The sequence below is a fragment of the Danio rerio genome, chromosome 13, assembly GCF_052040795.2.
Source record: "Danio rerio strain M-AB ecotype USA chromosome 13, GRCz13ab, whole genome shotgun sequence".
In the NCBI taxonomy this organism is placed as follows: Eukaryota; Metazoa; Chordata; class Actinopteri; order Cypriniformes; family Danionidae; genus Danio; species Danio rerio.
In genome coordinates, this window is record NC_141033.1 from 42,692,185 (window position 1) to 42,707,401 (window position 15,217).

Genomic DNA, 15,217 nt, shown 5'->3' on the forward strand with positions numbered 1-15,217 from the left:
CCCAAATATATTATGAGGTCGCATAGATTAATTTTCGGGCGCATATGCGACCAAAATGGTCGCAATTTCGAGCCCTGACAAGATATGTCCAGATACGATAACGTGATCGGAAATAAGGCCCAATCATGCGGTTTCAGACTCGATCGGAATCGGATGTTACCTCCCGATCAGAACACATTAATAGTTATGAGGGGGCACAGAATTAGACCTCTTTCTTGACTTCACACAGAAACAGCAATGTGTGCGGCAAGACATCACTTTGTTGCAAAGACATTATTGGTTAAACGCTGGCAAAATAGAACATGGAAGCAACTTGAAGCAGAAAGCACGAGTATGTCTGCGGTCTGAAGGTATCATAAAGTTGATGACGACAACATTGCCATAGCAAACTGTGAGATATATAAACTTGGTATTGCCTGCTGGGTGTTTTAAGTTGAGGGGCAATTTGTTTTATATTAGATTTTTTTTAAATATTTACTGTTGCACTAAAGTCCAAAAGTGAAGAGTTGATGTTATTTATTACTCGATTGTTCAAGCTACCTCACAGAAGTGCTCTGCTTGTTAACAGAGTTGTTGAATGTTAAAATAAGGTGAATTAAAAAAAGGAACATCCTGGATCTGTTTCTTTGCTCTTCTTTATTCTTTTTTTATGAATTATAGAAGTATTGGATCAGGTTTTAGTATCGGCAGATACTCAAAATCAAATCAATCAGACTCTGAGGCAAAAAAACCTGACCGAAACATCCCTAATAAATACCACACCATATTGTAAAATAATAATAATAATCAAAAGTAATGCATTCAGAATTAAAGGCAGAGTTGAAAGCAAATAAGTTATACAAAAATGTGTTTTTTTTTTGTCCTATACGTGTGTGTATACACATAATCATTAATAAATAAATAAATTTATACATAAACTACTATTGATTATTATTACTTACCAATTTTTACTAATTCCTACAGATATAAACAGTGCAAAACAATTCACTGAGGCGATTGGTACATTTATAGCTGTGCATATGAGAGATCTTAATCGGTAGTGGAAATGTCCGGTTTTAAGAAAATGTTAAATGTAATAGAGCCCTTTTACATTATTACTTCATAAACCCATTTCAGTCAGATAATTCCTGCTTTCAGATCCACTGAAATGGCAGGTGACAGTCAAATCAAACAGATCTGTGCTGTCATACCGAACCGTTGTATCAAACTGAACCGTGATCGGTTCCAGCTGCAACCCAGTAATGGGAAACACCCATGCCACACTTATTCGCACACTCATGCACACCCGGAGAAAACCCGCGCCAACACCGGGAGAACATACCAACTCCACACAGAAATGCCAACTGGCCCAGCCGGGACTCGATCCAGCGACCTTCTTGCTGTGAGGTGACAGTGCTTATTATTATAATTATTTAAGCAAGATGAAGTTGTCCAAAATATTCATAGTCCTTATAATATATACATTTTTTCTTCAGAAGAAACTAAATATAATTGCCAAATTAAGTTTCCATGTTAAGTTTACCTTGATCTTTAAACTCTAACAGTTTTTAACCAAAGTTATACTACATTAGTTTTAAAGTTCTATTAAAATTTTTAATTTGAATACTATTTCATTTTATATAAGCTTTTAATGGAACCTTATTGTAAAGTGTGACTGTATTTTATATAAAATACAGTCACACTTTACAATAAGGTTACATTTGTTAATTTTAGTTAACATATACTACCACAATTTAAAAATCAACAATACTTGTACAGCATTTATAAACAGTTCAAACTTTAATAATATTTTATTTTATCCAAATTTTCTTGTGTTAAAATTAGTTAATGCACTGTGAGTTAACATGAACTAACAATGAATGCCGTTATTTTCATTAATTAGCTTTAAAAAAAAAGATGAATACTGTAATTAATGCATTGTTCATTGTTTATTCATGTTAGTAAATACATTAACTAATATTAACTACTACTTATTTTAAAGTGTTATCTAAAATACTTTAATCAATAAAAGTGTAGCAGAATATTATTGCAATATACAATCAATATCTCAATGAATTATTGTAAAAATTATTTAGAATAACAGAGGTCAGAATAACAATTTTCCATCGTTTTAATTGTTGGTGGAAAATTATTATTCCACCAAATATTATTATTTTTGAACTTATCTTCAAATTAAAACTGGTTTTGTGTTGTCCAAAATTTTAATATAAAAGTCTGAAAATTTGGCACATTTTGGTATTTTATGCAAAATAAAAACATTGCCAGAGAAAAACAAACAGCATAGTCAAGAAAGACTAATCAAAACCCTAGAGTCACATTGTTTTGAACAATATAAAAGACAACAGAATAAGCAGATCAAATAACCTCAAGCCTCAGTGCAATGAAAGGAAGAGTTTTTCCATGAGTGTATTTACTTCTGTTCCTCTTTGCAGTAAACACACAGGATGACAGACTTATTGAAATGCAGTTGATTTCACATTTAAGAGCAAACGTCATCCTCTTGTCAACCGAGGGGAAAATGAAAACCAGTCCAGCGTCAGAACAGAGGCCAGCAAAACAAAAAGAGGAATGAAACTTCATCAGGCAAAGGCTTGAAAGAGTGATTGTTTTTCTGAGAAACGCGTCATCATATATGCTAAACACAACACATTTTGTTACAGATTCTTGAACGGTCACCTTAAATAAAGTGACAGTCATTCTGAAATCTCCAGGAAATTTTCCTTTAAAAAGATTCCAGTTTCTGACAGGAATACGCATGCTTTTCTAAACATAAAATAATGATCTACTATCCATTTTCCAAAATCCAAAGCCTCTCTGACTAAATTCATTTAAATAAATAAATCACACAAATCCTGTTATATCAAGACCTTTTGAAAACTTAACATCTTTATCTATATATTACCTAAACTAAGGTAACACCATTTACATAACTGTGAGATGGGGATAGTTAAAGAGCCACTATTATGGGTTTTTATTCATTCGTTCATTTTCTTGTCGGCTTAGTCCCTTTATTAATCCGGGGTCGCCACAGCTGAATGTACCGCCAACTTATCCAGCACGTTTTTACGCAGCGGATGCCCTTCCAGCCGCAACCCATCTCTGGGAAACATCCACACACACTCATTCACACACACACTCATACACTACGGACAATTTAGTCTTCTCAATTTACTTGTATCGCATGTCTTTGGACTGTGGGGGAAACCGGAGCACCCAGAGGAAACCCACGCGAACGCAGGGAGAACATGCAAACCCCACACAAAAACGGCAACCAAATCTATACAAGATATATATCATAATACAAAACTAAGGGCAACATGGAGGCGCAGTGGGTAGCGCTCTCGCCTACCAGCAAGAAGGTCGCTAGTCCGAGCCTTGGCTAGGTCAGTTGGCAGTTCTGTGTGGAGTTTGCCTGTTCTCCCCATGTTCGCCTGGGAGTCCTCCAATTTCCCCTAAAACACCAAAGACATGCACTATAGGTGAATTGGGTAGGCTAAATTTAACATTAGGAATATTAGGAATATTTTATACATTTTATTGTTGTTTTTTCTATTTCTAAACATTAAAAAACTGTTATTCTTTGTTGTTTTTAATATTTCTATACATTGTATGGCATTATTAATTATTTATTTTGGCATATAATATTCGTTGTTGTTTTTTTTCTATTCATAGACATTAAATATTGTATATGTATAAATGTACTTAAATATATTTATATACATTATATATTTTTGTTGTTGTTTTTGATATTTATATACAGTGCACAGCATATATAAGTACGTCCCTCAGAAATCTATATTTTAAATTCATATTTTTTAATAGAAAGCTATACAATATTATATTTGTGCAAATACAGTAGTCAGTACTGAAGCTAAATCTAGCGCTTATCTAACAAAATAACTTGAAATAATGGTCCAAAAACTAGTACACCCAAATTTATGTTATAGAAAAATATTAAATACAAATTTAAAAAAGGAAAAATCAAGAGAAGCAAAAAAACAATAGAAATTTTTAGATTAAATTTTGTAGGTTGTAATTTTATTATTATTATTTTTTATTTTGCAATGTTTTGCTTGAATTTAATTGTATTATCTTTCAATTTCTAAATATGTTTGGTGACTAAAATATTATTTTAATAAATATATCTGTTTAATAAACCTGTTTTGTTTCAATGCACCAAAATACATAGCCTATATTCACTGAGAAATTGATGAATTGAAAAAATAATATTAGATTACCGATTACAAAGAAATATATATTATATATATTATATTTTATATATATATATATATATATATATATATATATATATATATATATATATATATATATATATATATATATATATATATTTCTATTTTCATAATTACAAACATTAAACCTGTTAAAATCTGTATCACCTGCTTTTGCATTTTAGTGTGTTCCGACAGTGATTTGACCACATCTCCACGTGCAGCAGATTCAGCACAGAGTGTAAATGAGGAAAAACTCCAGTCCTTCATGCTTCTGATCGCTACATGGCAGTTTAATCGTGAACATGATCTTCTCAATCCTTATGCCACATTTCATGTATTATTTAAACACTGTAGAGCTTTCGAAAGACAGGAGGAACGCGATGACGTTTCTCTTTGATTCCTGGCTGGATTTAATGTCTGCAAATATTATGGTTTGCATTTGGATCGCTTCTTTCAAAAGCCGGCCATGTTGGCTTTGGCTAATGTTGATTAACCTCAGAGACCTCAAAGTGTTGTGTCTGAATCATGTAGTCTACACTGATGCTAAACTCAGGCTTTTGCAATAAACTCTGTTGTCTGATACGCTTAACAATGTTATGAAAGTGGGAGTCTAATTCAGGGCTACGGCTTTGTTGTTTGGTGGAAGATGTTGACCTGTTTACTGCCTTTGCTTTTTAACAATAATCTTTCGGCCACACATTGAGACAGTAAAAAAAAAAAAAAAAAACATTGTGCAAACATCTAAGTTACTGCTTAAAACATTCTCAACCCTTCCTGTAATGTTAATTTCATGCTGGCGATAAAGTACATCCAAGAGGTTGTTATCAATGGATTCGCTCTTCAGTGTTTGGACATTCAGTAGTGAAATTTAAACTACAATGAACTGAACTAAACTGAACTCTAAAACTGGACTGACACAGTGTCAATTTACTAGAACCTCTATGTAAAGCTGCATTGACACAATCTACAACGTAAAAGCGCTTTAGAAATAAAGATGAATTAAAAGAAATTATCGCATAACATCGGAGTTGCTATGCCAATTTTATGATGGGGGGGGGTACTGGATGTACTTTATCCCACTTATTACACGATTATTTGCCAAACATAACAATTGAACATAAGACATGGTCCGAGCCATAAAAGTTGAATAACGCAGTAAGTAGTCACAGCAAGAAGGTCGCTGGTTCGAGCCTCGGCTCAGTTGGCGTTTCTGTGTGGAGTTTGCATGTTCTCCCTGCGTTCGCATGGGTTTCCTCCGGTTGCTCCGGTTTCCCCCACAGTCTAAAGACATGCGGTACAGGTGAATTGGGTCGTCGAAATTGTCCGTAATGTATGAGTGTGTGTGTGTGTGAATTTGTGTGTGGATTTTTCCCAGAGATGGGTTGCGGCTGGAAGGGCATCCGCTGCAAAAAAAAAACTTGCTGGATAAGTTGGCGGTTCATTCTGCTGTGGTGACCCCGGATTAATACAGGGACTAAGCCAACAAGAAAATGAAATGAGAAACAGCCAATGTAGTATACAGCAGTGGTTCTCAATTAGTGGTCCGCGAATCAATTGGTACCGGGCTGCACAAGAAATCATTAATTATTTTCGTTTTATTTATTATCTGTGTCTGAACCATCTTTTTGATTTTGAAAAACGACTATATTTTCTTACTTACAAGTTACTTGAGCGCCAAAATGTAACCCACAAGCAGCAAAATGGGTAAGAAACAGACGTCTTTGGAAGGTTTTTTTTTAAGCGGAAAAGGCTCGGTGAAGAACCCATGAACTGCAAAAGAACAGATTGTCAACAAATCACAAATGACGAACGCCTTTTTAGGGGCCATTCGCATATTGTGTCTTTTCTAGAGTTTGCGCAAGTTTGTTATTTCCAATGGAGGTGACGTGACATGAACTGACCGATCGATCAGCTTCAGCTTGTATGGAATATACACATTTCGGTAGAACAAAACACCCAAACACTGCAATGCTTTGTAATTTCCTCCATAATATAACTTGTATCAGAGTGACAGAAAGGTTTCGTGAGCTTGTCATCCTCTGAGAAAAGCCTATAGCAACCTATGAACCCAAAATTGTAAAGCATCCATGGTGATAAAAAGGTTGGGGACCAATGGCATACAGTACACCAACCTGCACTTTATTCAGTCAAAAGTAGGTCACAACACAAAACAGTCAAAAACGTCAAACTGACAGAAACAAAACTGCATGAATAAATTATACTTAATGTATCGTTCATTAAAACATGGCACCAAACAGTCATGAACTGTTAATAAAAATAAATAAATAAACAAGACGTGACAGACAAGGAGATACATTTGAATATAGATGTAAGTATGGATGTGATTTGAAGTTTCCTGAATAAACTAATGTCATTAGTTTCAGCGGTTGTTATCTCGGGATAACAGACCTTGGAATGTCGCGACTGACCAATCTGAATTGAGTATCCCAGACAGCTGTGTAATAACAGGTTTCACCAAGTTAAATTAAAGACTTTTAAAGACATTTGTAAGACCATTATGAATAAAATTTAAGGATTTGTTTTCAAATACCTGCCCTATCAAAAAATGATTAAAAATGAATACCTTTAATAACACGATAAAAATAATTTAGATTGAATATTTTTAATTAGTTTTTTAAATATATTAATTCACAAACTCTACAACCCTTACCAAGAATAGAACAAATATAGCTGTCAATTACTTCAGTCTACAAATATTATTTTGAATACTGAAATAAAACAAAAATTAAAAATAACAAAAATATTAGTAATTTACTAGATACAAATAAATAATTCGATGGTAGAGCACTGGGTTAATTTACCCCAATGCAATACAAGAATTACATTCAAAAGGTTCGTAATTAACATACTATTCCTGACTCCAGCATATATCCACAAATGATATTAACAGGTCGAGTTTTGGTGTTACGTCACTTATCAGTCATTCTGCAGTCCTTTGGCTCTTGCACCCTAGACGTACTTCCTATTTCTGTAACCCCTCCCTGCATACCAGAACTGAACAATTACGTGCATCTTTATTTCACATATACTGAACAATTATGTGCATATATTTCACAACTTCTCCAAGCATCATGACAACTTGTGACATGTATAGACTGCAGTCTTGAACAAAGGCCCCCACCCTAGATTTATTCTTATTATGCTATTTCCATCTTGCCAGCATGTTCCTTCTAAAAAGTATGCAGCACAGTAAAAAAAAAGGAAGTGTGTCTGGTCAAGATGTGGTATAATGCAATAGAAAAGATTGATTAATCTGTTGTTAGTCTAAACATTTTTCTAATAAAAAATAAAGACAAAAAGTAATAAAAATAAATTCCTTTTTTCCAACACACTAAAAATTTAATAAAATAAAATGAAAAAAAAAAACTACTCAGGGTCGGCGGCATCGCAGCGCAACATGCTGACCTCTGGACCACAATGGCCCAGTTATGCTGGTGGGTTAAGACTCTTTTAACCACAGTATTACTTTCTATTGATAGCTTAATCTTATTCTCCCCATTTTAGATTTCTCCTGGTGCTCCCGATTAGCCAATCCGGGCCTGTCCCCTGCTGTAGTAGCTAATGAACAGATAGTGATTGCTTTTAAGAGATAACTACTGTATGTACTAGAAGCATGCCTATGGTGCCGATTTGGATTAGTCAATTAACTTAAGTTGCATGTTTTTGGATGGTGGGAGGAAACCGGGGAACCCGGGTGAACCTACATCTAGGAAAAGAGGGGGTGTAGGGATGAAAGGGGGGATTTTTTAAAACCAAGAAGGCTGTTATATGGAACTTAGGGTATTTACAGTGGCTTAGGAATCATCTGATTGATGAATCATAAATTGAATAAAGCGGGGCCGGCTGTGAGCATCATAACCCTGTGATCCTCTTGAAATTAGTTTATAAATAAACTTTACTAAAATAGGTGAAAAAGGGCTATAAAACCAAATTTTCTCCCATTTTTATGGGCACATAAAGCTCAGTTTGGGTAATCAAACAGTTAACAGCAACCACCAATTTCTATAGTAGGGATAAAAAACAAAAACAAATGCTGGATTATTTTTTCTAGCATTCTTCTAAATATCTACTCTTCTGTTCAACTCATACAGATTTGGAACCACTTGAGGGTGTGTAAATGATGAAAGAATTTTCATTTCTGGGTCAACTATTCCTTTAATCCCCTCAAAAACGTCAAGCAATTACTTGAAAGCTGACCAAAACTATCAATGTTTCAAACTATTATAACCATCTCAATGTGTTTCACAAATGCCCGAACAAATCAACTGAGATCAAAGAGTAGAAGCAAAAGTCCAGAAGATTTAATTCTTTAATCCATCATGGCCAAGTGTCCTCAAGTGGTTCATTTATGAGAATCTGCCATTTTCGGTTTGGCTTGTTTGCTATGCGAGGAATGCCAATGGCAGCAAACAATGGCAGTCAGTGATGTCCAGACCTCCCAAACTGAGTGCACTGTTCCTACATCTAAAATGCGAGCTATCAGCACCAATTTTTAATCCCATTCTCTTCAACGTCTAAGTGCTTCATTCTTTCTCGAGCCCATCAATAGTTTATCAGCACGGCACAGAATTGAAGCAGAAGAACAGCAAGACGGAACTGGCCAGAAGATGAATAATAGATTTGATTCATGCCTCCATCAGACCTCAGCAAATACAGTATAATGCAAAAAACAGACCCCAAAAGCACATCCATATGCTCTTTAAACATTTAATATAATAACATGGGCATTAATGTGGGAGCTGGTATTCCCTAACAGATTGTTTTCAATGGAATTAAATGGATTTGAAGATATTATTCACATACGTCTGGCCATGTGCTGAATTTTTTTCTCTAAAGTTGGCTCACTGGGGAAAAAACATGTATTACATAAAATATTGTTTTTGCTTAAGTCCTAAAGCATAATAGGGATTAACGCATCTGTTAAATGAATAAATGTGAATGTAAAATGCACACCAGCTACATAAAGTGCAAGTAAAAAATATGGTCCACTGCAAATTGTTGCAAACAATTTATATAAGCTGAATTTAATCAAATAAATTAACTTGTAACTTAATTAAACTATAGACTAACCATGTTCTGTACACCACCTTTCGCTATTCAGCATATACTCAAACGACCATTCCTCCTTCATTGAAAGCCAGATGAGCATGTTTGTGTGATCATTCTCTGGGTGAATACCTTTTGCGCTTGGATGTCTTTTGGACCAATAGTTTTTGAGAAAAGACGCGAAAGGTATGCAAGTGTACGAAAGATGATAGGTATTAACTGTGTTACGCGCAGGATTAGAATAGTGTCCCATACAGGGCGCATGACTTCAGTTTACTGGCAAAAATGGATATTGTTTTAGGCCTTATTAAAAAACAATGTCAGAACATACTATTGTTGTGTTTAACTTAAAGTTAATGTTTTTTTTTTTGTTTGTTTGTTTGTTTTTTATGAAAGTTTGAAATTAAATACCGTTACAATCAATTAATTTGTATATCATGTGTAGTGATAATTGGATATCAAATATTAAAATCTATATTTTGGTACTGATATTGATATTTTAGCTTCACACAGGTAACAAAAAAGTAAACAAGGTAACTAAATTACTAAATCTACAATAAATAAAGTGTATAGGCAAGTGATGAAGGTGGTTAAGTTAAGGTGAGGTAAACCTTAATGTACAATAACCAAGAGCTGAGGAAGCTGAGTACTAGTATCTTGAAAAATATGTAGTAGAATATGTAATATTATGTACTATCAAAATGGCAAAGATAAAATTAATCAATTATTAGATATTAATTATTAAAACCATTATGTTTATAAATGTTTTGAAAAAAATATTTCTGATAAACAGAAATTGGGGGAAAAATTATTCAGGGGGCTAATAATGTCCAGTAAATAAATAATAAATTCTCTATTGTACCCTGTATGCTCTTATTTTGAATTTAATTAAATGTCCACATTTTTTTAAAGCACCATTGGGATGATAATAATTGTGAAAACAGCTCTATAGCGACATACTGACTGGAAAAGACATAAAAATCACCCCTGACCTGAGGGAGATGTCTTTCAATGTAGTGTCTGGTTCCTCATCTACCATGCTGGCTGTTTGCCTAGTAATGTCCAGAGGAAGACACCTGGGTAAACAGGTATGTCAGTGGTCTGGGCGCTATGTTCTTCAAGCACTGAACCATGAGACCCATGGCCCAGTGCCGCCCGCCATACCCTTCACCCTTTTAACCCAAGGCCGAGCCTTTGGAATCTAATGTTGCATTCAAAGATAACAAACACACTGCGACCGCACATCTCCGCATACTAGGACTGTTTGCTTTCCTCTCCCAGATTAGATCTCAATTTAGTTTTCTCCTTTCATTCCCTTCTTTATCTATTTATCTCATGGGCCGAATGTCTAAAATATGTCCTGAAAACCCAATTGAGCAGTAATGGCCTCAGGTAACCTGTGTGCCCAATGCTGTCTGCTTTTTATACACCTGCTGTTTGTGTTTGCTTTGGAGATGCTGAGGCATTGAATAAACATTCAAACTACTCGGTGCATGAATGCATACATTTGTCTTATTTCAAATTGATGCTTTAGTTAGAATAATCAAAAATAAACATGTTCCCATAATATCTTTTCCAGCTGATGTTACTGAAGGTACTTCATGACCTGTAGCTGTGATGCATGTCATTCAAACAATTTAAGGTTGGTAAGATTTTATGCACTGTAAAATGTGAGTAGTTACTTTAAATACACCTGACAAAAGTAGTTTCATCTATACAAGTTTTAGGAACAACAAGTAATAACTTCTAGATGATCATTTGTATCAGAAGTGGCTTATAATAAAGGCAAAGGCCTCTAGATACACTTATAAATTAAATTTATATATATATAAATTTATATATATATATATATAAATTTATATATATATATATATAAATTTATAATAAAATAATTTATCACAAAATCAGTCTCTTTTATTGCGAAAAATCACAAAAAAATATCGTGAAAAACTAGGGGGTCTGATTATTGTTCAATAAATGTAAAGTTATAAGGTGCTGCTTTTTTGCTTTATATACTATATATATATGCTTTATATATATATATATATATTTATTTATATATATATATTTATTTATTTATATATTTATATATATATATATATATTTATATATATATATATATATATATATTTATATATATATATATATATATATATATATATATATATATATATATATATATATATATATATATATTTATATATATATATATATATATTTATATATATATATATATATATATATATATATATATTTATTTATATATATATATATATATATATATATATATATATATATATATATATATATATATATATATATATATATAAATTTATAATAAAATAATTTATCACAAAATCAGTCTCTTTTATTGCGAAAAATCACAAAAAAATATCGTGAAAAACTAGGGGGTCTGATTATTGTTCAATAAATGTAAAGTTATAAGGTGCTGCTTTTTTGCTTTATATACTATATATATATGCTTTATATAAATATATATATATTTATTTATATATATATATATTTATTTATTTATATATTTATATATATATATATATATATATATATATATATATATATATATTTATTTATATATATATATATATATATATATATATATATATATATATATATATATATATATATATATATATATATATATATTTATTTATATATATATATATATATATATATTTATATATATTTATATATATATATATATATATATATATATATATATATATATTTATTTATTTATATATATATATATATATATATATATATATAAATATATATAAATATATATATATATATATATATATATATATATAAATAAATATATATATATATATATATATATATATATATATATATATATATATATATATATAAATAAATATATATATATATATATATATATATATATATATATATATATATATTTATATATATATATATATATATATATATATATTTATATATATATATATATATATATATATATATATATATTTATATATATATATATATATATATATATATATATTTATATATATATATATATATATATATATATATATATATATATATATATATATATATATATAAATTTATAATAAAATAATTTATCACAAAATCAGTCTCTTTTATTGCGAAAAATCACAAAAAAATATCGTGAAAAACTAGGGGGTCTGATTATTGTTCAATAAATGTAAAGTTATAAGGTGTTGCTTTTTTGCTTTATATACTGGCATATTTCTGCTTCAAATAAAATAAAAAAAAACAATGAGCTATAATAGTATATCACAACATGACATAATAATTTCATTTATACTTTGAAGTGGAAAAAAACAAGGCATAAACCGATACAGAAAAAGATCTTCACTTTATTTTACACATGAAACCAAAATTATAGTGAATTCTGCAAAATAGGAGCAACTTTTCATTCAAAAACTGAAAGACTTAATCAAACCTGTTTTAAATTGTCATATTTTCAACACTTTTGTGCTTTTTTCCTGTATAAACCATCATCCTCATCAACATTGGGTGCAGTTCATCATATAATCTGACCAGCTTTGCCATTCCTGTTGAAAACATCAGTGTATTTTGTGTTCTGCATGCTGATTTGCCCACCAAGCTTCTTACCATTACCAGCATTTTTCTAAAAAATCATGCTTAAACAGCTTTACTGGACAGTCTCGTATTGGTGTTTTCAATAGAAATTGCTACGCCATAAAACATAAGGACAGATCATAGTTTCACATCTCGCTTTCACATGACATGCATTTATGGAGAATCTACACTGCGCCTTTTCCTGTAGCCATGACATGGAGGCACTGTAAGCCTGATTTCATGTGCTCTTTAACTACATGTGCCGTTAAAAATAATCATAGGTGGCATCTGTCAGCTCTTGTGAGATCTGACATTTTTCCCGAAGCAGTCGGCACACTTTCTCTTCACGTTTCGCTTGAGTCATGACATGGAAAATTAGAAGAGTGTATTAAAATAAAGAGAATCTACTCCTCCCGAGAGACTGAAGGGTCTTTAGCCAATGCACACATCATGAGTCGGTTCAGAAGTTATTTAACACCTCCTTCACAGACCATAGAGGATTCATATCGAATAGTGTCCGAGCGACTGTTCGGTCCAGTTATGACAACACACGAGTTTTTAAACAAAAATGAAATGTATGTGGACTTGAAACTGTGTAGCAGCACAGATGCATTAAAATTGAAATGACTGCTTATACAGTGTTGTTAGTCAAGGGCGTTCTGTAAAAAATAACAATATGTATATCAAAAGCTAATGACTACGCAAACCAAGCTAGTGATGCATTTTAAATGAGCCACACAAGGTTCATTAAACTTTGGTGAATAATCTGCATAGCAAACTATTTCCGATAATTAGGGTTGAAAAGGTGATGTTAAATAAATTCATAGCAAAATAAGTGTAAAAATGAATAAATCAACATCATGTAATGATTACCAAGTCCATTTTACAATACAGGGAAACTCAAAAGCCATCACCATGAATAATGGTATAAAAATGTTCCCAAGGCGACACGGTGGCTCAGTGGTTAGCACTGTCGCCTCTCAGCAAGAAGGTCGCTGGTTCGATTCCCGTCTGGGTCAGTTGGCATTTCTGTATGGAGTTTGCATGTTCTCCCTGTGTTCACGTGGGTTTCTTCCGGATGTTCTGCTTTCCCCACAAGTCCAAAGACATGCGCAATAGGTGAATTGAAAAAACGAAATTGGCCGTAGTGTATGTGTGTGAATGAGTGTGTTTTGGATGTTTCCCAGTACTGGGTTGCAGCTGGAAGGGCATCCACTTTGTAAAGCATATGCTGGATAAATTGGTGGTTCATTCCGCTGTGGCTATCCCTGATAAATAAAGGGACTAAGCCGAAAGAAAATTAATTAAACATGTTCACAAAACTTTACAAACAAAAATATGTAATTACATATGCTATTGGGCGGTGCAGTAGGTAGCGCTGTCACCTCACAGCAAGAAGATCACCGGTTCCAGCCTCGACTGGATCAGTTGGCGTTTCGGTGTGGAGTTTGCATGTTCTTCCCGTGTTCGTGTGGGTTTCCTCCAGGTGCTCCGGTTTCCTACACAGTCCAAAGACTAGTGGTATAGGTGATTTGGGTAAGCTAAATTGTCCGTAGTGTATGAGTTTGAATGAGAGTGTATGGGTGTTTCCCAGTAATGGATTGCAGCTGGAAGGGCATCCGCTGCGTAAAATATATGCTGGATAAGTTGTCGGTTTATTATGCTATCAAGAGATTTTTTTCACGTCAAATGAATTAAGAAGATTTTATGGACTACACTTTTAATTGATTAAAATATGGTGGTTGTTGGAAGTTTTTTTGTTTGTTTTTTTACTTTTTTTCGTTACAGACTCGCAGGTAAAAAAAATTAATTAATTAAAAATAAACATGATGGTAAATTATAAATTTCCTGATTATATGAACTTTTGGTTTCAATAGCCTCTTATTTTCCCCCACTGAAGTTTTTATTTGACTTGTAACGCTGCACAAAATTTGTAGGTGGGTGGTTTTTTTTTCTTCTTTTTATTTTACATTGCCAATGGACTTTTTTTTTACTTTAGTAGAAAATATCACTTTACAGAAAATTACTGTATAGAAGTTTTAAATATTATCAGCCAGATAAAAGCACAGAGTGAAAACTTCAGGAACTAATCAACAGCCAATGCGCAAAATTAAAGAACATACATGCAGCAGCATATTTCTAGAATGACCAATGCGGTATATCAGGACAAGGCTATTTAGATCACAAACCATCAAAATCAGTGCAATTTAATAACAATACATGTAAAAAATGGGGCTAAATAACCCTTTAACTACCCCACCATTAAAAAAAAATCTTTGGATTGCATTTCTTTACTCCTAATG

The 15,217-nt window shown here is 32.3% G+C and overlaps 1 protein-coding gene across 19 annotated transcripts in view; it reads right to left on the reverse strand.

Moving 5' to 3' along the window:
• The window catches only part of crtac1b (cartilage acidic protein 1b), a 200,807-nt gene that overhangs the window by 116,077 nt on the left and 69,513 nt on the right, over positions 1–15,217 (reverse strand). For 4 of the 19 annotated variants that reach the window (XM_087279700.1, XM_087279702.1, XM_087279704.1 and 1 more), the window contains exon 15: positions 12,669–14,413. The exons of 13 other annotated variants lie outside the window; for them this stretch is intronic. In XM_087279700.1, coding sequence (XP_087135826.1) covers positions 14,301–14,413 — 113 coding nt within the window. In that variant the 3' untranslated portion in view covers positions 12,669–14,300. Of the gene's footprint in view, positions 1–3,349; positions 3,453–12,668; positions 14,414–15,217 lie in introns of those variants that run through there. 2 more of the 19 variants (XR_015506277.1, XR_015506274.1) reach the window with 1 other exon arrangement.